This window comes from Muntiacus reevesi, chromosome 18 (genome assembly GCF_963930625.1).
Source record: "Muntiacus reevesi chromosome 18, mMunRee1.1, whole genome shotgun sequence".
NCBI classification, from domain to species: domain Eukaryota; kingdom Metazoa; phylum Chordata; class Mammalia; order Artiodactyla; family Cervidae; genus Muntiacus; species Muntiacus reevesi.
This window is the reverse complement of record NC_089266.1, coordinates 28,700,270-28,726,879: the sequence shown is the minus strand read 5'-3', so window position 1 is coordinate 28,726,879 and position 26,610 is coordinate 28,700,270. Positions and strand designations below refer to the sequence as shown.

Sequence of the window (26,610 nt, the reverse complement as noted above, 5' to 3'; positions counted from 1 at the left end):
TGCGTGGTCCTAGCTGCTCTGTGGGAGCAGAGCATGTGGGATCTTCCTGGATCAGGGATTGAACCCAAGTTGCCTGCATTGGCCTGCAGATTCTTCACCACTGAACCACAAGGGAAGTTCCTATAGTCATGGTTTTGAAATGACTGGCTATGGAACCTGCTCTTCCAACAAAAGTTTACGCAGAAGCTCTTTCTAGAGATCGAAAACCACAAGATGAAATGATCTCTCACCAGCTCCCCTGTCTGTTCTGTCCTACATCATCTGACATGATAGGCAGTAGCCATAGGTAGCTACTTAAATTATTTAAAATTAAATAAAGTTTAAGATTCAGGTTCTCAGCCACATTAGCCACCTTTTAACTGCTCAGGAACCATGACTGGTGAGTGGGTAAGGTGCTCGCTGCATAGATCTAGAACATTCCCACCAACTCAGAGTTTTCCTGGATAGCACTGCCCTGCACCACACAAATGTGCAGGTTTATTCCCCCTCTTTTTATGCAATATAGCATGCTGTGGACAGTTCTGAATCCTGATTTTTTTCCCCACTCACCAGGATCCAGAGATAGGTCCTTACACCACATAGGGAGAAAACAGTTACAGCATAGAAACTAAGACAGTGCATTCTGAAGCCAGAAGCCTGTCACTTACTAGTGGCATGATTGTAAGCAATTAGGCACTTCCCTGAACCTTGGTTTCCAAATCCTTAAAAAGGATTTGGAAGAGATATCTCATGGGACTGCAGTCGAGACACACAAGCACGTAGAACAATGTGCACCACACGTGTGATACTCACTATACACCAGCTCATTCTCAGCTCTGTTCTTTCCTACGATGCGAATGAACACAACAGGCGCTGTTTCCAGTCTTCTGCTATCACTCTGTACGCACGTGGAATAAACCACGATGGACTCTGCCAATCTGCCCTCTGAGACCTTCTCTATCTTATTCCCTCCCATACCCATCCCATAACATGTGAGTGACTTCTCTACACATCCATAAAAGAATCCACAAGGTTTAAGGGAACAATGTGATTCTGTCCATCCTATGATGCTCTAGTACTCTAAACAGAATATTTTTAGTAAGGGGAAAAAGAAAACCATTGTTTTTAAAAGGGAAATGGAACTTGTGTATTTTGGATATGCTTACCAAAAAACAAAACAAAACAAAACATAATAACTAAACAACTTGTTCTAAGGAATTTCATTCTAAGACCAAGTTTAATTTATGCTCGACAAACAATCTTGAACTGCATCTTAACCTCCCACCCCCAAGAAGACTGACTTCAGTCTCTGAAATCATAAGCTTCCTGTGGCTAGAGTGTTTCTTTCCCAGATGAACATTTCATGAATAAAAGAACGGAAGAAATACTCAGCACAGAGTCGCTGGGGACTGTTACTGTCTAAACAGACCTAGGAGCAGCCCTGGGGGACAGAGGGGGAAGAGCAGCAACACCCAGGCCTCCGGGCCTCAGCTCTCACAGAAGGCAGGCTCACGGCTTTTGGTGTCTGGTGGTGCCCTGTGGCCACACAGGCTGCTGGAATATCCTGAGAAGCACCTCCTTTCCCCACCCAGGAGGAGGATGGGAGAAGAAAGGAAGAAACATTGTTGCACCATTTTGAAAATCCTGCTCTTGCTTCCTGAAGCTGGTAGGACACCTGACATGTCTACACACATGGAGAAGAGTATGCCCTGGTGATGTATGAACACAGGCCTTTCGTTCCAATGATCCTGTAAAGCCATAAGATTCTGCTAACTCACAGGGAGAGGTTCTAAGCGTCCTTGAACGCTATCTCCCAAAGACCACCTACTTTTGTCCCCTCTCTTTCTCCTGCATCTTGTAGGAATGCAGAAGGTTGGAACGGGCAGAATGTGGGTCCCTCATCCTGTGGCCTCTGGGGATGCTGAGCCGGTCTACTGCATTTGTGACATGCACATTTAAGTGCCTGTTAACATTTTAAACCAGGTCTTATTAACACAAAACTTCATCTACGCCTAAACTAAGCAATAAGACAAATGCCTTTTATTATGAATAGAGTACAGAAAACAATATGCTTCATATTAGAGAACAGCCATCATCAGGCAGAAACTTCCCTCAGGAATATACCATATGAATAAATACCAGACACCCTGGCCACACTGGAATTTTACCCCCAGGAATATAGGAATGTTTCCCCACAAGGACACCTGTTACATAATATATTTATGTGAATTACATAAATGAGTTGAAAGAGAAAACATCTGATGTATTTATTGCTCAACAAATGCCAAAAAGGAATCTGAAACAATTCTTATCTCTTTCTGGATTAAAGGAAGAAAAATCTCTCAGTAATAACCTTGAGACTAGGCTTCCTTTAATGGATGGTGTTTATCAGGAAATAACACAAAAGTCATATTTAAAGGCGAGATACTACTCATTTTGCAGGGAAAACACTACTAGTCAACATTTCCTGAACTCCTACAAGTAAATAAAACCAAAAAAGTACAAGAGGTATGAATATTAAAAAGAAAGGAAACACATCATTTTCTTGCAATGGTCTGCCTCAAAACTCTAGAAAATCAACTAATACCACCAAACAATGAAAAATGTCGAGATGCCAACATTGTGACCAATAACAAGACAGTGGACATTCCCACGGTCCCACATACGGTAAGTGCCTCCCCATCACCTTTCCATCTTTCTGCACGGCAGTTGTTAGTGGCAGAGAGAACCAGGCCAGGAGAAGAGGCTGGGAATTCCAGATGCTGAATTCCCACTTATGCCCAGACCTAAAATTTTATACCCAATGAAATCACCAAGTGTCAGAGTAATGTGCAGAGGCACGGTAATGAAATTTTACCTTCCACGAACTCCTGCTCAGAAGACATTGGAGGAACCAAAACAAGATAAAAAAAAAAAAAAGAATATGGGAACCTGAAGTTCAAAAAAAAGAAAAGGAAAGATAGAAATGTAACAGTGAAGCAGAATGACACAGGAGCGAGGACAACCCAGAACGGAGGCGGCCGAGGACTCAGGGGAGACCCCTCAGCGGGAAATGGGTGGAACCCCCTCGCAAGTAAGACCTAAGGGGATCTCCATGAGGGTTGGGATTGAATTAGTGATGACCATATAGAAACTGAAAGAGACACAGAGACATGCAGATGGTCAACATGAAAAGATGCTAAATTATTAGAGTGATGCAAGTAAAATCCACAATGGGGTTCCACCTCACACTGGTCAGAATAGCCATTATCAGAAGTCTGCAAACAACAAATGCTAGAGAGGGTGTGGAGAAAAGGGAACTCTTCTACATAGCTGGTGGGAATGAAAAGTGGAGCAGCCACTGTGGAAAAAAGTACAGAGGCTCCTTAAAAAACTAAAAATAGATTTACCATGTGATCCAGCAATCCTACTCCTGGGCACACACCCGGAAAAGATGAAACCTCTAATTCAAAAAGACACATGCACCCCAACATTCATAGCAGTATTATTTACAATTGCCAAGACACCAAGGAAGCAACCTAAATATCTCTATATTACATACACATATAAATATATATAAATTTATATATTTTACTTATTTATATTTATATATAAATATATATACATATATATATATTACATCTATCTATCTATATATGGTACTTCATTGTGTGTGTATCCACAAACACACAATGGAATACTGTGAGTGTGTGCTCAGTCACTTTAGTTGTATCCAAGTCTTTGTGTCCCCATGGACTGCAGCCTGCCAGGCTCCTCTGTCCTGGGATTCTCCAGGCAAGAACACTGCAGGCAGATTTTTTTTTACTGCTGAGCCACCGGGGAAATCCCACAATGGAATACTACTCAGCCATAAAAAATAATGAAATAATGCCACTTGTAGCAACATGGATGAGCCTAGAGATTATCATACTAAGTGAAGTGAGTCAGAGAGAGAAAAACAAATATGCATCATATATATGTGAGATCTAAAAAAAATTATACAAATGATCTTATTTACAAAACAGAAAGAGACTCATAGACAAGACAAATTTAGGATTACTGAAGAGGAAAGTGGGGGTGATAAATTAGGAGTTTTGGATTAATAGATACACACCACTATATATAAACAATGAAGACTTATTGTATAGCAATGCAACTATATTTAATATCTTGTACGACCTGTCATGGCAAGGAATCTGAAGCTCTACACCTAAAAGTAACACACTATTGTAAACCAAATGTAGTTAGATTTTTGAAAACGTAAAAAAGTGTCTTCACAAACCACAGTGTTTCATAAACAGCAGCAGAAGTGAGATAGTAGGTGAAAGGGGGCCTCCACAGAGCACAGACCAGTAACAGCACTGGTTTTCTACTGGGATCGATCTTTATAATGAAGTCAGGAAAGGAGCCACTTTAATGACATAAATAAGTCAAAGCATACATTCTCTGAATCGCGCCTGTAGTTCTCAAGAGACCTGTCTCAAAAAAGAAAACAACCAGCAGAGCTCCAAATGGCCTGATGGATCGCAGACTGCTCGCTATTGGTCAGGCATGCGCTGGTGCTTGTCTGGGAACCAGAGACAAAAAAACACTTTGCCAGCAACCTGGGTGTTCTTTTCCAAAGACAAATTAAGGTTTGTTTAGGACAACAGGAAGACTGCTTTTTTCTTTAACATAGAAGAATACGTAGTTGCTGGCTAAGAGGTTAAGTAATCTGAATCTGTTCTAGTGAGGTGGACTGAACCTAGAGCCTGTTACACAGAATGGAGTAAGTCAGAAAGAGAAAAACAAATATTGTATATTAACGCATATATATAGAATCTGGAAAATTTGAACCTATTTACAGGGAAGGAATAGAGATGCAGATGTAGAGAACGGACTTGTGGACACCGCAGGGGAAGGGGATGGTGGGACAAATTGAGAGAATAGCACTGAAACATATACATTATCATATGTAAAACAGATAGCTGGTGGGAATTTGCTATATGACGCAGGGAGCTCAACCCAGTGCTCTGTGACAACCTAGAGGGTTGGAAGGGGAGGAAGGAGAGAGGTTCAAAACAGAGGGGATATATGTATACCTATGGCTGATTCATGTTGATAAACGGCAGAAAACCAGCACAGTATTATAAAGCAATTATCCTCCAATTAAAAATAGGTTTTCCTGATGGCTTGGACAGTGAAGAATCTGCCTGGAATGTGGGAGACATGGGTTCAATCCCCAGCTCAGGAAGATCCCTCGGAGAAGGAAATGGCAACTCCAGTACTCTTGCCTGGAAAATTCCATGAACAGAGAAGCTTGGCAGGCTACAGTCCATGGAGTTGCAGAGTCGGACATAACTGAGCAACTTAACACTTTCACTTCCACTTTCCAATTAAAAAAACAATAAAACACCAGGTTCAAAGATGTCTGTGCCTTTGTGACAGCACAGCTGTCTTCTTGCTGTCTCAATTCCTGCAGTACAAAACCAGAAACTTCACAGATTCAGACACATCTTCAAGTAAGCCTCTTGCCATCTGAACACGGGCTTCTTGCTATCTGAAATGCAAAAGCCAAGTATGATTTGGATAATGGGGGATACTCTTTATCTAAGTATCTAAATGTACACCTTTATCTAAGGGAGGGGTCAGTCAACCTTTCTTGTGGAAGGGCTTTTTTCGGCAGTTACAGCACAGAAGCAGCACATATAAATGAACAGGTGTGACCTTGTGCCTGTAAATCTTTATCCACAAAACCCCATGGTGGGCCTGAGTTGGCCCCTGGGCCATGGTTGGCTGAACACTGATCTAGACTTACATGATCAAGACTTACATGTTATTCAGTATAGCAGGATCAGACCTACTACACTATCACCATTCTAAATGGCAAGGGTTTTGATTAGATAAAATGTGAAAAAACAAGACAGGACAGGCCAAAATGAGTAAAATCTGAGTTATAGTATGTACAATTCAGGGTTAGGGAGAAGCAGCCATTTTTCTGAAAAATGTTTTTATCAATCTTTCAAGCTTATGTTGGTTTTTAAAAGATGCAGGTTTTTTGTTTTTTTTTTTTAAATCAAATTGTTAACCTTCACAGAGCTCTGAAAAGGCACTACGAGATAAGAACAGAACCCAATCCTGAAGGCCCTTTCAGCCCATTCTCTGTACTGTCATTTCTTAGGTGCTCTGTTCTTCCACTTTGTGTTTTTCTCAGAAAGGATCTGGTTTAATCATTGACTATAAAACATTTTTATGGCATTCTTCCTCAGACTTCACCCCCAAATTGTATGTTACAACACAACGAGCAATACAAAAGACACATTTGAGTTATGAATCATCATAATGAACACCTTGAATCCCACCTCCTAAATAAAACTAGAAGACCAATACCTTGCATCTCTCCAACTATTTTTTAGCATACACAGTAATATGTGGTGTATTAAAGTTACTAAAGTTACAAAAGTTTATTAAAGTTATTTATTAAAGTTAGTTTATTAAAGTTTAAAGTTATAGTTTGATAAGATTTATCATTTAGGTACTATTTTCTACCACCCTCACCAACCCTTCATCCGCCATCTCCTTGATCTCTTTATGGAAGCTCTCCTAACTGCCTTTTCTAAAAACAAATGAGAGCTTTATTGGGATATAACTCACACACCATAAAGTTTGCCCTTATAAAATGTGATTCGGAAGCTTATTCATTCACTTACATAGTTGTATAACCACTGCCTAATTCCAGAACATTTTCATCACCTGCAAAAGAAACTCTGTGCCCAATCACTCCCTCTGAAACTGAATTCCCCCTAAGATCAAGCTCCCCTGCGGAGTTTATCATTAACCCCTCTATCTAAAACTCTATTCCCTTCCCTGTCCTGCCCGGTTACCCTCAGGACGGAGAAATTTACTGAAGAAGAGGGGGGACTGAAACCGAGCAGGACCCCATGGAGACTTCCTGGGCACAGAAGTCCTTCTTTTGTCCCCTGCTTATTTGTAAAAAAAAGGCTTTAGTCTCCCAGGTTTTTCCTGAGTTCCAAAGAGCAGATTCGAGCAGTTATTTATTAGGGAAGTGAGAGAATGCGGAAAGAAAAGACAAGGGGTCAAGAAACAATAGTTTAACAATAAAACGGAGTGCAAGTTCCTCCCAAGGGGCATACAGAACACTCTGACGTATATCTTTGGGTTGTTCTGCAGAAATAAGACCCTGGCCAAGGTGGAGGACGGTGATGACATGCTAAACCCGAGTACTAGACCCTAGACTGGTTGGAACCAGAAGGCGGATGATTAAGATTCCTGAAACATCACCTGTTATCTCATCTCCCGCCCACAGGAAGGATGTGCAGGAGCTGATACACACCCCTAACCCTTCCCCTCTCTTTGTCTTTAAAAATTTTTCCCTGAAAGTCATGGGGAGGAGTTTGGGCCTTTTGAGCATGAAATGCCTATTCTCCCTGCTTGAAAGTGAAAGTTTCTCAGCCATGTCCGACTCTTAGCAGCCCCATGGACTACAGAGTCCATGGCCACAGCACTGGAGTGGGTAGCCTTTCCCTTCTCCAGGGGATCTTTCCAACTCAAGGATCGAACCCAGGTCTCCCTAATTGCAGGAGGATTCTTTACCAACTGAGCCACAGGGAAAGCCTAAGAATGCTGCAGTGGGTAGCTTCTCCCTTCTCCAGTGGATCTTCCTGACCCAGGAATTGAACCCGGGTCTCCTGTGTTGCAGGCGGGTTGTTTACCAACTGAGATATGAGGAAAGCCCTTCTCCCTGCTTGGTGCCCTGCAAATAAACACTGGACTTTCCTTCACTACAACCCAGTGTCAGCTGACTGTCTGCCTCTACAGGCAAGCAGAACCAAGTCCGATTCAGTAACACCTCCCCCAACTCCCTGGGAACCACTACTCTACTTTTTGACTCAATGAATTTCCCTACTCTGGACATTTCATACATATAATAAGTAGATTTTTGCATCTGGCTTCTTTCCTTTGATGCGTGTGTGCTCTGTTGTGTCCAACTCTTTGCGACTCCATGGCCTGTGGCCTGCTAGGCTCCTCTGTCCATGGGATTTTTCCAGGCAAGAACACTGGAGCGGGGTGCCATTTCCTTCTCCAGGGGATCTACCTGACCCAGGGATCAAACACGCTTCTCCTGGGTCTCCTACATTGGCAGGCAGGTTCTTTACCACTGAGCCACCGAGGAAGCCCTTCTTTCTTTAAAAAGATGTAATTTTAAAAATAACTTTTTCTTTTAAAAATTTACACGTTCATAGCAGAAAATGAAAATATTATAAGAAAGGATGGAAAAATTTTAAGTATTCTCCCAGAAATAACCACTGTTAACATTTGTATAAACTTCTTTTTACAGAATTGGAATCACATTAGACAGTGTTTTAAAATTTGATTTTTTTTTTTTTAATTGATTTTTGACTTAATGCATTGGGTACATTTTTCCCCACTACTTTTAAAAATATTTGTTCAAAGTATGACTTTTAAGGGTTATATTATATTACACTGTACACACACACTGAAATTTATTTAATTACCCTATTATTAGATATTTGTATCATGTCCAGTTCTTTAAAAATAATTTTAAATGAATAAAACATGATAAATTTGCTTGAAATGGTATCTTCATAGGCATCCATGACTATTTCCTTAAAATAAATACTAAGAAACACAGTTTCTGTGTTGAAGGGTATATTCCATGGGTGGCACCTTGACTGGGATGCCAACACTGGTGATTTACCTGGTCAAGGACATAGGCAGGACGCAGCAAGTTTTAACAGGCTGAGTTTTAAAGTTTTAAAGGCCTCAGACTTCAAGTGTCAAAACATTAGAGCAGTACTGACGTAGAAGGAAATATGTAAAATGATACCCAAGTTCACCCTTACGGGAAACATAATTTGAAAATAGTCTGGCTAGGAATGGTCAGGCATTTTTACTGCCCTCTAAGTCATTGTATTAGTTTTCTTTTGCTGTGTAACAAATTCTGGGGCCCAGTGACCTGTCTGTGACCTCATGGTTCCTGAAGGTCAGCGGTCGGCCAGTGTAGCTGGTTCTTAGCTCAGGGTTCCCCAAAGGCTGAAATCCACTGTCAGCTGAGTGTCACCTGGCAGCTCTGGGATGAATCTGCCTGCAGGTCTGTCCAGGTTGGAGACAGGTTTCTACGTAGGTCTGTAAGACCAAGTTCTCCATTTCCTTGTTGGCCGTCAGCAACTGGAGGCTATTCTCAGCTCCTTTCCCCAGGTTCCCCTCCCATCTCCAACCCAGCAACAGCCATTATGTGATGGGGTTAGGCCCACACAGGTAATCTCCCTTCCTATTCTAGGGTCAATTCATCAGCAACTTTAACTATGCTGTCGAATGCCTTTTGCCATGAACACAGCATGATTGTGGGAGAAATGCCAGGGAGCAGAGATCACAGCGTGTCTTAGAATTCTGCCACCCCACCTGGGTGCTCAGTGCCAGCTACACATTCATCATCAGAAGCATTTATAAAGTGCTGTGCCTGACCCTGACCAGACCTAAGGAGTCGGGACCCCAACAGGCAGGGGCCCTGGCAGCACTGAGAAACCTCGAATGGGAAAGTTACGCCTGAGCCTCAGGGAAGCAGTGTGCTGTAGACAGAAATGCAGGAACAGAAACAATGAGTGGTATACTAATAACCCAAAGAAGAAAAGCCTGTCCCTGGTTGATCACAGGAAAAGCAAACAATCTGACCTAAGGGAGAAGTGGGGGCTCTCTCTGTTACCTCCAGACCCCAGTAGCTTCACTTGACTAGAATTCTGTTGCTGTAAATCCGGCAGTGTGCAGGACACCCACTAATTGTTGGCTAGTGTCTGGTGGGTCAGAAGTCCGGGGAGCCCCGCCCAGTTGTTCACGTCAGACGTCCAGGTGTCAGTCTGGCCAGGCTCTGCCCTGAAGGCCCTGGGAGGGAATCCACTCACAGGTGGACTTGTGGTGTTGGTGTATGACCCGGATTGACTCGCCAGTATGGACCACACAGTCCAGGGCACTGTAGGGCCTGGGAGCACAGCCAAGGTGCCGTCTGCAGAGGGCAGGGTGGCTCTGCCTCATCACGCTTCCCGGCGGGTTGGAGGGTTGCCCCAGGACCACGCACTCATCATTGTTTCAGGTCAAGGTCCCTCGGCTGAGGCACAGCAGAAGGTCCAGCAAGCTGCACACCGTCAGCCTGGCTGAGGTCTGAGGGCATCAGGACAGGCAGAAAAGGACAAGTCTGTTCACTTCACAACTGCTGGGGCCCCCACGGCACTTCCTGGGTGTCACAGGACCTTGGCGCTCCAAGGCTTTCATGCTGGGAAGTCCTGGTTTCCTCTCTGGCCGTCAGCGCCTCCTCACACGTTGCTTTCACCTTCAAATCCACTGAGGGCGTGGGTTGTTACGCTTCAGGGAAGACTCTCAACTTTTACGGGTTTATGTGGTAGGTCTAACTGGGTGATCGCCCCTTTGCCACACTTGGGGGCAAGTGCACAGGGTGAAGGGCACTGGGCATCATCTTAGAAGTCTGCTCTTCTATCCACCATCTCAGTTTCTGCTCCTTTAGAAGGTGTCCTGGTAATGACCTTAAGAGACGGAAACCTCTGTGTCACACCCCAGAGAGGGAAGGGAAAGCAGATGAAGAGAGAGAGTCTGGGGGTTCCATGGGTAGGGGTGGGGTAGAGATGCAGCTGAAGGAACGGCCAGCACCAGACCCATGGGGAGAAGCCTGCGGGGCCTTCCTGGAGTCTGGCTTTTTCCAAAAAGGTCCAAAGGAATCTGAGTTGAGTGGACTGTCTGGAAGGGTCTCCTTTTGATAAGATGGCTCCGTGCAGACTCCTCCCCACAGTGCAGGCCTGTTTACTGCCCGACTTTATGTGGGGTGACCCATGCCTGCTCATCTAACCCTCGGTGCTGCTGTACAGAGCAGCCACCTGGTGTTACTTAAACTCCAACTGAGACATCCCTAAGGCCAAGCCCTTTGAGCCTGATGAGATAAATACATGAGTCCTCACCTTCCTCAGGTGAGCTGAACCATCACCTCTCCCACCTTCCTGTTAAGACTGCACCCCCACACCTGACATCATTCCCAATCCTCTTTCCTGGTTTTATGTTTCTCCCTAGCACGTTCCATCTTCCAATCTGGTACATATTTCACATTTAAATTTTAATTAATTGTCATTCCCATGAGAACGTAGTTTCCACAGGAGCAGAGGTGTCGCCTGTTTCATTCACAGATGACTTACCGGCAGTTAAATATTATGTAGCACCAACCTGGCATCTCGATAAAGACCCACTGAATTAATATAAGGAAAATTCTGATCTAACCTATCACACTATACTGGTAAAAAGAAATCATTTTCAGTCAAAATTACATGGTTATCGGTTTTTTAATAGATGGTTTTTGAACCGTTTTGAGTTTTCTACAGTTTGTTTCTGGCTTTCCAAGTCAGAGAGAATAAGCTTTAGAGGGCTGTCTTAGACAAACAGGTCTAGACAGAGGATATTTTTTGAAGAGTAGATAAATCAGACACATATGATTTGTATTTCTCTCTACGTTTACAGAGATTTAACAATGAATGAAAGATACTCTTCAGGCAAAATAAGTTTGGGCTTCATCCAATGTGAGATGCTTTGAAAACAAGTTCAAGATGTTCACAAAAGAAAACAAAGGGAAGAAAGCAAGTCAGCAAGAAACGTCATTGTCACTCTCATGACTGGAAATACCTTGTCTAACCTTCTTGTGACCTAATTACAATGACCTTCTGCATTCAAGGGCTGATTCCTTCTGAAATTTTTAATATTCTTTTCATAACCATCCCAGCACGTCCCTCACCCATTTCTGTAAAACGAGAAGTGATACTGCCACTGACCCCCGTGACTTCGTGGGGCTCACCGCCGTCAGACCTTGTGCCTGGCTGACGAGTCTTACCCGGCTTCCTCTCTGGCCACCAGGCCCACCTTCCTCACCCTGAAACCCCCCGTAACCAGCTTTCATCCCCGACCCCTGTACTGTGCAGGGTGTCTGACCCTTGAGAAAGGGCGGAGGCAGACAGTGACAGAGGAGCCAAGAGGATGACAAGCCAGAAGCACATTTGCACCAGGGGGCCCTCTGTTGTTGGTCATGACCCTGATTTTTTCTTTACATCTTTAACAGAAAATGAAGAGACTCAGATATGGGCCACTTTTTTCTTGGGTGCAGTCTGAGTTGGAGACACTTGACTGCTGATGCACAGAGAACCTGGCTCTGCCTGGCCCTCTGGGCTGACTCTCAGCCGAGGCCCGGTCTTCTTGTCCCTCAAAGCTGGACATTGGGAAAGGAGTGTCATGGTACCAACAATTTCAGGATTTGTAGAAAAATAGGGTAAAGATGTGGGGGAGGGAGCTGGGCCTGAATAAGGAGAGTGAAGGAGGTGGCAGTTTTAAAGAGGACACCTACTTAACAGGAAGGTAAAACAGTTCAACTTTCAGAAGAAAACATAGAACGATGTGTCATGACCACGGAACAAAGATTTCTTAAACAGAAACAAAATGCACTAATCATCAGAGAAGAGACTAATAAATTGGACTTAATTAAAATGAAGAATTGTGTTTAAAGGAAGAGTGAAAAGTCAACCACCCTGGGAGATGATATTGTCTATTTGACTAAGGACCTGTGTGCAGAATATATAAAGAATCCCTGAAAGCAACAAGCAAAGAAAGACAATCTGATTCTAAAAATGGGCAAAGGCCTGAGCAGTCATCCAAGGAAAGACAGCGGGACGTCCAAGGAGCACAAGAGAAGAGCCCGACCTCACCTGCCAGCAGGGAAAGCAAGCCATAGCCCAATAAGACTTCTCGTCACACATGCGCCAGTGACTGGGAGCAACAAAACCAACAGCAGCAAGTGCTGCGGAGAAAGTAGAGAAAACATAAATCACACAAGTCATTGGTGGGTGATGACACTATACAATTGCTTTGGAAATCTGTCCGGCACAGTCTACCATGCTGTAACACATGTACATCCTGTGGCCCACCTGGTCCATTTCTAGGTATACACCCAGAAGGAATGGACACATGTGGGTTCTGATAGGCGTTACAAGAACATACCAACAGAACATACCAGATTTTAAGAGCCCCAGACTGGAAGTCACTCACCTGCTCATCGACAACAGAATGGGTAAGTAAACAATTATGTGATCAAATGGGTAAGTAAACAATTATGTGATCATACCACAGGTTACTATTGGAGAAGGAAATGAATAAACCATACTCACAGGCAACAACACAGGTAAATCTCAACAATTTAAAAACACAGATGGAAATACTACAGGTTTTAATTCCATTTATATAAAGTTCAAATGCAGGCAAAATGGATATGGCATTTAGGGACCCTAAATTTTATAGAAAGCCAGCAGGAATAGAACTAGGGACGGAGTCATCTGTGGAGGTCATGGGGGCTACGATGGGAAAGTCACATGAGTGGTGTGGGCTCAGCTGTGCTCTGCTCCTGGACGTGACTCTATGGGTTTTCACGTCCACAGTCATTCAATAAACTATGATTTACACATTTTTATCTTTGTGTATGACATTTCATTATAAAACACCAAACTTATATCAAGTATTCCTTCCCTGTTCAACCTCTACAGAAAACAAAAACGGAAACTCTCCAACTAAATATGAGCAATTCCTAACTTCAGAAGAGACTGAAGGCCCACAGTGTGGGGCCTTTGTGTGAATCAGGAAAAGGCACCATCTTTTGAAGATGATTTAGTGAAAGCTACCTCCTTGGGCAAAACAGCCAGTCGGGAGCACTGCTGGGGGTTTATTCAGCCTCTGAGCAAATAAAGGGTCCCCTACCCTAGGGGACACAGGCCCGCAGTGAGGTCATGTCTGCTGAAAGTTGTGATGGGTCCTCGGGGTCCTACCCTGCCCCTGCCCCCGCCCCACCAGCAGCCCCGCCTGGGAGAAGAGAGCCGACACCAACAGGCCCATGAACCCACCCAGGCCGGTGCACACACAGGACACAGGCTGCCACCCGCCCAAGCCCGCTGGATGCTGGCAGCCCCCAGCCTTACCGCATAGCCCTCTGTCTTCCTCTGGCACCACCTGAGGAGAGCGTTGCGCTTGGAGCCGCCGTATTCCCGGGCCAGGGCTGCCAGGGGGTCTCTTCTTTCCACACTAGTTAGAAAGCGGAGATGCTGACACTTAGAGCCCACAAATACACAGGAAATAACTAACTAGATGAGAAAAGCAAAAATTGAGGTCTGTCCAATGAGATTCTAAAGAAATCGCCCACCAGTCCCATTAACATCACATTTTTATTACATTTCATGGTATGAAACAGAAAGGGAACTGTGCTTCCTGGCTTTCAGGACTCTGGTGAGGGTTTTTTTTTTTTAATCCATCTGCTGCTCTATCCTTCTAACCTTTTATTTATTAAGTACAGCATCATTTAAATTAAAGACACCTACAGAAAATAGTACATGTTCCAAAGCTACACCTATTTCTATGTAACATACACAAGGTATACTGGAAGAGCATTTTAAAAACACCAGACTAGTTGCTTATGGGAGGTGATGGGAATGGAGTTTATATGGTCAGAGTCACCATTAACAATGAAGTTACTGTGACTTTGCAAGTGTTCACTATGCCTGGTCTTAATTCATCACTGAGAGCCAAATTTCTAGGCATGACAAATTAGGGAAGACTAAAACGAAGGCTTGGAAAAGAGTTTCTCAATAAATGAAACATTTACCAGTTTTCTTTAAAAAAAAAAAGAAAGAAAAAAAATAGACATGACTGTAATAATAATAATAATGAAAATTACCAAAGTAAATTTCTATTCTATTATTGGCTTGTCTCAATGACATGAATAAAAAAATGAAATAATAAACTAACCTCACTAATCTAACCTTTTACAATGAAGGTATAATATAAATAGCATGGAAATATATACATAGTCTGTTTGTATGTATTTCTGGTACAAAGAAAAGAATAATTTTGGGATAGCACTAATTCTGGTCCTGAAAGCCTGTTTTGATTATTTAAATCCCCTGCACATAAACAAGACAGAGATGTAACAACTGGGGCTTTAAATTAAACCTCTGAAAGATATGACTTCATATATTTGGGTCCAGAAACAGACCACACCCAAAGATTTGACAATGGCTGAACTGAGGTATTCAGACTTTTATAAAACCCTTTTCTAATACTCATAATGGTAGTCCTAATGTTTGTTAAAAAGCCATTACTCCTCAAGTAGCCAATTTGTGCATTTATCCACCTGCCTATTCGTAAATATTTACTGAGTGAGCGGCTCTGTACAGCACAACATGAGGGGCTGAGGAGCGATCCAAGCGTCAGGATGAAGTATTTGCTGTCCACTAAATTACAGCCCAAGTGAGGACAAAAGCACACACAGTGCGCAGCAGGGAATTAAATACAAATGGAGGTCAAAAAAAAAAAAAAAACAAATGGAGGTTAGACAGCACAGGCACAAAAGGGGGTGTCCGTGCTACCGGGGGTGGGCTGTAACCTCAGGGGAGGGTGGACCGAGGAGGAGAAGCGTGAAAGGATAGAAGGAAGATAGTTCCGGCCCAAGCCTTGTAAGTCATCAGAAGAGCTGGTGTGATGCTGCAAAGGTGGGAGGTACAGACTCTGATGGGTACCTGAGTTTGCTCTGTGGCTTCCAGCCCCCAGGGGAGGTGCCCAGCAGCCTGGAGCCTGCGAAGCCCAGAGAAGGGGGTCTGCTCAGGGACTCAAGAGAGGGGCTCTTGCGGAGATAAGGGTTTGGCTTCACGTCCTCAGCTCTTCCCTTCAGGAGATCTGTGGGGACAACAACACGATTATTGTCCTGGAGGAGGAGAGACCTGAAGGTCACACTGTCCAGTACACTCAGTCCTCACATCAGTGTCATGTACAAGCACACAACAGGTACCGAGTCACTGTGCAGCACCCCTGAAACCAGCACACACTGTACACCAGCTACACGCCACTAAAACTGTATGAAAGAACACACAACAGACACTCACTGTGCAGCACCCCTGAAACCAGCACACACTGTACACCAGCTTACACGCCACTAAAACTGTATGAAAGAACACACAACAGACACTCACTGTGCAGCACCCCTGAAACCAGCACACACTGTACACCAGCTACACGCCACTAAAACTGTATGAAAGAACACACAACAGACACTCACAGTGCAGCACCCCTGAAACCAGCACACACTGTACACCAGCTACACGCCACTAAAACTGTATGAAAGAACACACAACAGACACTCACAGTGCAGCACCCCTGAAACCAGCACACACTGTACACCAGCTACACGCCACTAAAACTGTATGAAAGAACACACAACAGACACTCACTGTGCAGCACCCCTGAAACCAGCACACACTGTACACCAGCTACACGCCACTAAAACTGTATGAAAGAACACACGACACTCACTGTGCAGCACCCCTGAAACCAGCACACACTGTACACCAGCTACACGCCACTAAAACTGTATGAAAGAACACACAACAGACACTCACTGTGAAGCACCCCTGAAACCAGCACACACTGTACACCAGCTACACGCCACTAAAACTGTATGAAAGAACACACGACACTCACTGTGCAGCACCCCTGAAACCAGCACACACTGTACACCAGCTACACGCCACTAAAACTGTATGAAAGAACACACGACACTCACTGTGCAGCACCCCTGAAACCAGCACACACTGTACACCAGCTACACGCCACTAAAACTGTATGAAAGAACACACGACACTCACTGTGCAGCACCCCTGAAACCAGCACACACTGTACACCAGCTACACGCCACTAAAACTGTATGAAAGAACACACGACACTCACTGTGCAGCACCCCTGAAACCAGCACACACTGTACACCAGCTACACGCCACTAAAACTGTATGAAAGAACACACGACACTCACTGTGCAGCACCCCTGAAACCAGCACACACTGTACACCAGCTACACGCCACTAAAACTGTATGAAAGAACATACAACAGACACTCACTGTGCAGCACCCCTGAAACCAGCACACACTGTACACCAGCTACACGCCACTAAAACTGTATGAAAGAACACACAACAGACACTCACTGTGCAGCACCCCTGAAACCAGCACACACTGTACACCAGCTACACGCCACTAAAACTGTATGAAAGAACACACAACAGACACTCAATCACTGTGCAGCACCCCTGAAACCAAGACAACACTGCAAATCATCTGTGTGTGCTGGGTCACTTCAGCCATGTCCAACTCTTCACGACCCCATGGACTGTACTCCTCCAAGCTACGCTGTCCATGGGATTCTCCAAGCAATAATACGGGAGTGGGTTGCCATGCCCTCCTACAGGGGATCTTCCCGACCCAGGGATTGAACCCATGTCTCTTGTCTCCTGCATTGTTGGCAGGCTGGTTCTTTACCACTAGTGCCACCAGGGAGGATCAACTCTACTCCAGTAAAACTATAAAATAAACCACACCCCAGATTCAGGAAGATACACAGATAACATGTTCTGGACTGGGTGATAAAAACACGAACAGGGACATGGTGTTTTCTAGAAAGGACTCTCCAGGCAGGATCGGCTCCATGGTTCACAGGGACCAATGCCAAATTGCCCTTGTTCAACAGTTACTCTGAGCTTCAGGATGGCACCAGCAGTGCACTGACTAGAGGCCCTGCTCCCAAGAGCCTCCACAGGTACATAGGGCATCAGGGCCACCAGAACAGCCCAGCCCCAGGAAAAGCCCATGTTCTATCGATAGGCACTTGGGGGAGGGTGTGGCAGGAAGACGCCTGATAGGTCATCAGGTGGAAGTGCTAGGCACCAGGAATGAGGCCCACTTCACAGGACAGGACACCATGCCAGCCACAGGGCCCGGCTCTCTAGGAATCAGTGAGAACATTTCTTCTGAGGCTCAACAGCTAAGGAAATAGGCTGAACCCCCTCGAGGCTATTTCCTAGAGGACCACTGAGGTGCAGATTGGGAGAAGACTCCTGCAACTGTCTAGCTGGACATACAGATGACTCGGGAGTGGGAACCTGGTCACTTGCTCGATGCCACAAGCAGTCAACGACCAGGCCAAGCCCACGGTCCCCTCCTTCGACGCCATAAACAGTGGGGAAAACACTTGTACAGCCATTAGCATCAATTATGGTGGTCAGGTTGGGAGTGTGGCTAATGAGCTGGGAAGAGCAGAGAATCACAGCATTTACATCACTAAAGGGAACAACAAAAAACAGTGCATTAACCCCAGGTCCTGCAGCTTCTAGGGACATGATGCTGCATGGCTGGCTGGAAAGCTGGCAATTTCCAGGGTGCGGGCCTTTCCGAGCCAAGTAAACAATCTCACAGGTGGACAGGTGCCTGTGGGGCGGGGGGAGGGAGGAGAGAAAGAGGGGAGCTGAGGATGAGTTACTACTTCCGGGCAATCTCAGTGTCAGTATTTATCTTGTCAATGAAAAGAACGGTTTCTCTACAAAAGGGAAATTCTAAAGCTGGAGGAACAGAGATGTCAATACTAACAATAAAAGATCACCTAACACACTTAGAAACAGTTCAGATGGTAAACCTGTTACAGGTATTATGTGTGTGTGTGTGTGTGTATAGTCCCTCAGTTGTGTCCCATTCTTTGCAACCTCATGGATGGTAGCCCAGCAGACTCCTCTATTCATGGGACTTTCCAGCAAGAATACTAGAGTGGATTACCATGCCCTCCTCCAGGGATCTTGCTGACCCAGGGATTGAACCCACGTCTCCTGCACTGGCAGGCAGATTCTTTAGCATTGAGCCATCTGAGAAGTCACAGATATTTTATCACAATTTTAAAAAATAACACGGGCAGCAGTGCACTTATAACTGAGTTATTCCTACTTCACATTATGTAGCAAGTGTGAAGAACTCAACATGGATGACCCCCCCCCCTGGATTCCTTACTTCTCTGACCCTGGGCTACCCATGGTCTCTGGTCACCACTTCCCTCTTCCTAGGAGTCATTATGACAACCCAAAGTCCCATATGAACCGTGCACACTTCTTTATGAAGTTGCTAATTGGAGTGATCACCAGCCTCGTCACCAGAAGGCAACACGGCAAAAAGAGTCAGGGAAAGTCCTTCCTGTCCCTGAGCTCCTCACAAGCAGTGTGGCTCTTGTAAATTGATAAAGCTTTTTAGGGCCTGAGCCTCTCACCTGTAAAATGCAAGGAACCAGCCAAGGTCATCTTTAAATTCTCAATGTCAGTGTTTATCTAAGGCTAAAATAAAATCTTATTAAGTCCAAGAGAAAGGAAAACAAAATTCAGAAGGGAAAAAAATAAGTTGGTGAGGTGAAAGAGTTTACAGTCACAGAAACAAATGTTTTATGGATAAATCTGTGCTCGACCATGATCAAAAATGAGAAGAGTGGGGTTTCCTTTTTTATTCAGTGTCACAGAAACTGTTTTACATTAGAAATAAAGGATTTCTCTCTATGTGGTCTAGGTTTCTGGCTTTATCTCATTGCAAGGAGATCAAACCAGTCAACCCTAAAGGAAATCAACCCTGAATATTCATTGGAAGGACTGGTGCTGAAGTTGAGGCATACTTTGACCAGCTGATGTGAAGATCCGACTCATTGAAAAAGATCCTGATGCTGGGAAAGATTGAGGGCAGGAGGAGAAGGGAGCAGAGGATGAGATGACATCATCGATTCAATGGACATGAGTTTGAGTAAACTCTGGGAGATGGTGAAGGACAGGGAAGCCTGGCGTGCTGCAGTCCATGGGGTCAAAAGAGCCGGACACAACTTAGCGACTGAACAACAACTCCTTCTTCCAGGCATGAAGAACCAGGTAGTCAGTGTTCTTTCCATGTTTCCTCACAGCAGTGATCTCACACACAAGTATCTATCTCCCGGTGCACATTCTAGACGATGGCAACCCCGGCCAAGGCCTTGGGGCTCTGGCAGGTGGCAAAAGTCAGTCCCTGCGAGGCTCTGGCACCAGCCTGGCTGAGTTCACTCAATCCTCCAAGCCATCCCAGAGGTGGACCACAGGATTTCTGTCTCAGAGACGAGTGAACCATAGCACCCGGGGCTGGGATTACCAGGCCAGAGCCAGATTGTAAGTGGCGGGGCCAAGGTTCAAGTCCATGCCGTCTGTCCCAGTCCCCCCTCCACGGCTCCCTCACATCAGCCATCAGCATGGCAGGTGCAGAAGGAACAAAAATGGGACACGTGAGGCCTGCCGACACAGCGGTGCTTCATCATGGGGATCTAAATTTTTCAAAACAAGGCACAGCAACAGGAAAAGGTCTACATTCAAAGACAAAGATCTCAGGCATATATTAGGAATTATGGGAGCAATAGACCTTCAGAATTAGATAAGAGTTTTTTCTCAAAATAGTTACTTTTAAAGATGAGATATGCTCTTGAGATTTAGTAAAACAAGCAAAAGACCTGCAGAGTCTGACATTTCTCCCAGATTCAGGCACCCTGTAGCCAGCAGGACACAGCTGAGATCTCACGGCCATAATACACATATTCCGACTTTGAATCATTTGCAACAAACGCCCCTGATTCTTTTTCTAAGCTCAGTTTCATGCAAAGGAGAAAAGAAAAGTTAACCTTACAACACATAAGTCAAAAGCACTTTCTATTTATCTCTTTAGTGACTGGGGGATTTTTGCAGAAACTAATGCCTGTGGCGGGCGATTTGTTATGTAAGTGAATATTGAAACACTAAGGTCAATAACATTTGGGTAACAAAAGGTGTATTAATATGTCTCTGGCCAATAATGTGTTACAGTGATTTACCTGAGAGGGGAAGGTTTGGGAGATCCAAGCGCTGAGTCATTCCTTTGCTGGCTGGCCGAGCACCGCTGAAGGCGGAATGCCTCTGAAACCAAAGGGCATCACACAGGTCACACCAGGAACAAGTGGTGTGTGTATGTGCTTGTGTGTGTACATACAACTGTTCTCAAGCTCATTAGAATCACCGGGGGGGGGGGGGGAGCCTTTTAAAACAACCGCTTTAACTGGACAGGTAATAAATGCAACTGGTGTGCATGCATGCAAGTTTGCTCAATTGCTCAGTCATGTCCGAATCTTTGCAACCCCATGGATGGTAGCCTGCCAGGCTCCTCTGTCCTTGGGATTCTCCAGGCAAGAATATGGGAGTGGGCTGAGATGCAATTGGCAGGATTCTCAAAAGGAACAGAAAGGACACAGAGTGAAAGCACAGTCTCCCTTTCACTCCCATCACCCCGTTCTCCCCAGGGCAACTATTACTCATCACATCTGTGAACATCTTCCTGAAATATTCTATGTATATTCAAGGACGTGTGTAAACATACTGTTTTTTAATGGCCAACAGGCACATGCAAAGATGTTCCGTATCACTAGTCATTAGGAAAATGCAAGTCAAAACCACAATGAGGTATCATCTCACCTCTGTGAGGATGTTCATTGCAGAAAACAACCATAGAAAAAACAAGCATTGGTGAGAATGTAAGAAATTAGAACACTTGTGTACTGTTGGTGGGAATGTAAAACCGTGCAGGTGATATGGAAAACAGCAGGAAGGTTCCTCAAAAACATAAAAACAGAACTACCATGTAATCCAGCAATATCACTTCTGGGTGGTTACCCAAGGAACACAAAACAGGGTGTTGAACGGATATTTGCACACCCATGTTCACTGTAGCATTATTCACATTAGCCAAGACATAGCAACAACCTCAATGTCTATTAACAGATGAATGGATAAAGAAATCGGCAATGATGGCAACACTGACATCAGAGAAACTGGCAAACACCACAAATAAGTGCTCTTTCTCCTAAACAGCCAGTTGTTAAACTTCTACCAGCAAACTTGTGTTATAGCTCAATACAAATAGGTGAAAGTGAAGCATGACCTCATTCACTTGTATTAAATAAACAATGATTATCATAAAAAATAAATAACTTGTATTTGGTTTTACATAGAAGGTGGTAGAAATTACCTTCAAGGATGAAAAAGTAAAGAAAATAATAAAATTTTTCTTTTAAAGCATAAGAGATCCCAAACAATAGACGTAACTACCAAAGATGCCAGACAACAGAGCTTGTTGACAAGTACATCAACCTCAGCTTCATACGGGCAGAACGTTAAGTGCTCCTGGTGACATCAAAAGCCCTGGTCTTAGAAATGTCAGGGGGTTTTGGTCTAAGACCTTTAGGAGATGGCAAACACAACATAGGGTTACGTGCAGTGAACCCTTAAGAATTTATAAATTGCAAGCACTCTCTCTGGGCACTTAAAAAAAAATTCTTTGAGAAAAAGATCAATGTCCACTCTAGTGTAAAAAATACAATCTTCACTTAACTGAAAACTTTGACAGTGTCATCTTATGGAAAACCAAGAAAGAGGCATCAACAAAACTGTATGATGCTTACAGAGTCTCTCTCAGACCCTCACCAGGCACTGGAGCGGAATTTTTGATGAAAGCTTCATTATTTTTATTTTAGGCCTATTAAAAACAATATTCAGAAACTTCCCTGGCAGTCCAGTGACTAAGACTCCTCACTTACACTGCAGGGGGCCTGGGTTTGATCCTCGGTCAGGGAACTAAGATCCCACATGCCACGTGGCATGGAAAAAATTAATAAATAAATAAACAAAACAGACGATCAGTGCACCTCAAAAAATAAACGAACTGGTTTCCACATCCCTTTTGTTGCCTGGGTAACCACATGACACAGGCTCCCACCCACACCCTGTGGGCACCAATACCTGCATTGGAGAAACAGCGGCAGCTGGGGGCGTCCTCACAGGGATCCCACTCAGGGGACTCCGGGGGGTCTTGTGGACAGAAATATTCTGCCCAGCTCCACCTGCCAAGAAAAGGGGCAGGATGTTTCTATGCTGTTCCAGTTTGAAACAGCAAATAATACTTCCTGCCTTGTTGATGCTCTTTCACCCTCTTCTGGTCTGGACTCATGCTGAACTGGGGAGTGAGTCGGGGGTTAACTAGATGGGGGCTGGTCTTCGACAAGTACACACGAGGAGCAGAAGAACGTACAGGTATCGAGGCAGCCACCGCAAGAACACATTCTTACACAAACCACATTGTTCTTTCCTTTTCCACCTTCACAACCAAATCTTGTCACTGGGCCTTCATATCCTCCTGTCTGCAGGCTCATCTTAATCCAATTCAGCTGCAAACTGTTTCATCAGAGACAACGTCCTAGGACTGGCTGTTACTCTGGCCCTGGTACAATGAACATATTTGTTGCTATCAAAGGAAGACACATCGTGTTTTGGATACAGATTCCTTCTAAGAACCGTGCTCATGAAAGTTCAGGGTAGACAAGGTAGAGATCCATTTTTCTCATATGCAGATAATGGCAAACAAAAGTGAGCTGTGGGCCAGGGAGACATTTCCAGAAAAAGCTGGGAATGTCTCACGATCACGAATGACAGATTGTATTAGGTACCAGCCAGACAGCCCAATGCATGGAACCAGCGCCTCCTTTCCTGGGAGACAAGCCTCTGGCTAACCCTGCTAATCCTCATGAGATGGTAAGAAGGCAAACAGAGGTGATCTGGATTTAATGGACAGAGAGGAAGCAAAGGAAAGGGGTGCAGAAGGAGCTGAAGGGAAGTTTGGGAGGAGAAGCAAGACAACTCCCCTCTGTTGTCTCATGCAGCCCCAGCGAACACTGCACACGGTGTCTGCACGTGGATAGTCTGAGAAGGGCCCCCTGGTTACACCAACGTGGGGCTAGGGCAGCAGAGGACAGGCTGGATCCATGATGCTATGGTCTGAATTTGAGTTTTGCCTATCAAACAAAATGACAGAATACCTGGTCGTCCCAAGTCAAATGACTTGATGAGGGACTTCACGGTGGTTGCAGACTCTGAAGGTGTTGGAGGAGTCCTGTTCATGTAGACGCTGGGCCATCGGCCAGGAGCATCCGCCTCCGAGGGCTCGGGCTCTTCCTTCACTGGTCTGCACAGCAAAGAGCAAATCAGGTTGAAAAGCTGGAGGACGTACCCATTCAGGGAAGGACAAAGATGGAAACAGCCAATGCGGAGAAGAAGAATGAGTCTGGGAGGAGAAACCCAAACTGAAAATCCTGCTCTCTGTATTAGCTTTGCACCTCCAGGAAATAACCATTCAACTTTTACCAGAGACATTTTCTCGGGAATGGCCAGAGACAGCATTTTCATATATGGAGTGACTTGACATGAGCTCTAAATGAAAAGGATGTACGTCTACTCTGTAAACCATAAACATATAAAAAAATGTTATTTATCATGAAATAGTTATCTTACTGTCCACAGTGGATACAACAGGTTGGTGAATTAGTGTTAATTCCAACCCCCACCTGGTACACAGAGGCTGGAAAGATGACACCTCAGGAGCCCAACCCCTGCAGGGAGGATCTCAGATAAAGGCTTAGACCCCACCGGCCAGGAAGACTGGGCCGGATGTAGACTCCTGAGTTGGGGAGGAGAGGCAGGGCACAGGGCATTCACTACGCTGAGATGGACAGAAGCAGAGACAAGGTGCTCCTGCTGCTGGAAACTGGTGGCAGCTTCGGATCAGGCTGGCAGCTTCCTGGTGTCAGGTTCCCATTCAGGGCAGAGGCAGCCACTCACCTAGAAACCCAGCTGTGTGTGGGAACTTCCAGAGTTGTCACTGGAGGCTAGGTCTGGGTCTGTTTCTCCAGAGGGGCCCCCAGCAATCCTGCAAGCCCCTTCTGCTTAAACCCACAAGGCTGCCATCTCTCAGGAACATCAGAGTCCTGACTCACACGTGAACCCTCCCACCCCTAGGAACAGAAATGGTAACCATGCTCTAGAACAATACCGCAACTCCCTGTGGTTCTCCTGAGCTCTCCTGCACAACTGCCGTCAGTCTCCCCTGTGGTCTCCAAGCTGGAGCACAGACTCACGGACTGTTTAGTTGCTCAGTTGCGTCCAACTCTTTGTGACCCCGTGGACTGTAGCCTGCCAGGCTCCCCTGTCCATGGGATTTCCCACCCAAGAATCCTAGAGTGGGTTGCCATTTCCTCCTTCAGGGGATCTTCCTGACCCAGGGATCGAACCCAGGTTTCCTGCATTGCAGTCGAACTCTTTACCACTGAGCTACCAGGGAAGCCCCCAGACTCATGGAAGAGCCTCTTAAAGACAGACCATTTGGGTCAACCTTCCTCATCCAGGGGACGTTAGCTTGTCACTTAATCTCCCTGTGAGTGAGCCAAGACATCGCCCAACTTCTGATTTCTAAATCACTGCTTTTTTTATTATATCAAATTGCTACAGCTGTTTTGCAAGAAGATGACTAATTTATGAGAAGAGCTCAAACAGAATACTTCTGGCAGCATATTTTAATAAGGTCAATGGAAGTTTAAAATATTTATTTACTGATCTTTTTTGGAAGAAATCTGACTACTCAGAAGCTTCTGTGGTTAAACTGACTTGTCTTGGATTCTCAAAGCTTTCTCCTGTTGCTCTGTTATCAACATGAGGAGGATAAATTTTGGAAAAACAGAACTTAAAACACACTTTAAATCACACTGCCCTACACTTTTGTATTTACCTTCTTTTGAGGTAAAAAAAAAAAAAAATCAGTAACAAATGACTTTTCTGGGAAGTTAGTATCAGGGAGTCATGTACGGATGTGAGATTAAAGAAGGCTGAGTGCTGAAGAATTGATGCTTTCGTATTCTGGTGTTGGAGAAGACTCTTGAGAGTCCCTTGGACTGCAAGGAGTTCAAACCAGTCAGTCCTAAAGGAAATCAGTCCTGAATATTCATTGGAAGGACTGGTGCTGAAGCTCCAATACTTTGACCACCTGATGCGAAGAGCCGACACACTGGAAAAGACCCTGATGCTGGGAAAGATTGAGGGCAGGAGGAGAAGGGGGCGGCAGAGAACAAGACAGTTGGATGGCATCACCAACTCAATGGACATGAGTTTGAGCAAGCTCTGGGAGACAGTGAAGGATAGGGAAGCATGGAGTGCTGCAGTCCAGGGGGTCGCAAAGAGTTGGATATGACTGAGCAACTGAACAACATCAGGTGTTTCAGAAACTGGTAGGTTTTTTTTTTTTTTTTTTTTAACATCGAATAGGGTTGGTTTGGGTTACTTTCCCTGTTATGTCACATAGGACAAAATCAGATGGTGAATATGCAGAAAGACTGGAATCAGGTTAGGTACAGGCAGAGGAAAACCTCTCATTTCTGTCCTGGGCATTCTTAGGAACGTGAGAAAGTGGGCACCTCCTTAGCCATCCAGGTACATGATCTGTCTCCTCAGGGACTGGGGAGATTTAGGGCACATGACAAAGGAAGGTCGCTTTAAAAAGCCCATGTTCATTTCACTCCTTGATAATTTAATAAGAATAAAATGGGGAATCCAACATTCTGCTGAGGTGTTCCCTTCAACTACTTAAGCTTCTATGTGATTCACAACATCAGATGATACAGGACTCGTTCCGAAGCCTAAGAGAGTAGCAAGGATGCTGGAACCACTCCCAACTCGCCTGCCTGCAGGTATGATGGGCAGCGCTCCACACCTTCCATCTGCTGGGCTGGGCCAGCAAGAAGTAAGGTGAGGAAACCCTGCAAGGAGTTTAAGTAGATTAGAGATGCTATGAGACTAAAGACCCACCCCATTATGTAACCGCTATGTGTGTGCG

The 26,610-nt window shown here is 44.8% G+C and overlaps 1 protein-coding gene across 2 annotated transcripts in view; it reads right to left on the bottom strand.

Moving 5' to 3' along the window:
* The window catches only part of SPECC1 (sperm antigen with calponin homology and coiled-coil domains 1), a 196,444-nt gene that overhangs the window by 23,596 nt on the left and 146,238 nt on the right, over window positions 1-26,610 (bottom strand). For both annotated transcript variants that reach the window (XM_065908704.1, XM_065908705.1), the window contains 5 exons: window positions 23,768-23,913; window positions 22,695-22,795; window positions 20,738-20,819; window positions 15,579-15,735; window positions 13,986-14,088 (listed from right to left, as the gene is read on the bottom strand). In XM_065908704.1, the coding sequence (XP_065764776.1) occupies window positions 13,986-14,088; window positions 15,579-15,735; window positions 20,738-20,819; window positions 22,695-22,795; window positions 23,768-23,913 (589 nt within the window). The remainder of the gene's footprint in view (window positions 1-13,985; window positions 14,089-15,578; window positions 15,736-20,737; window positions 20,820-22,694; window positions 22,796-23,767; window positions 23,914-26,610) is intronic.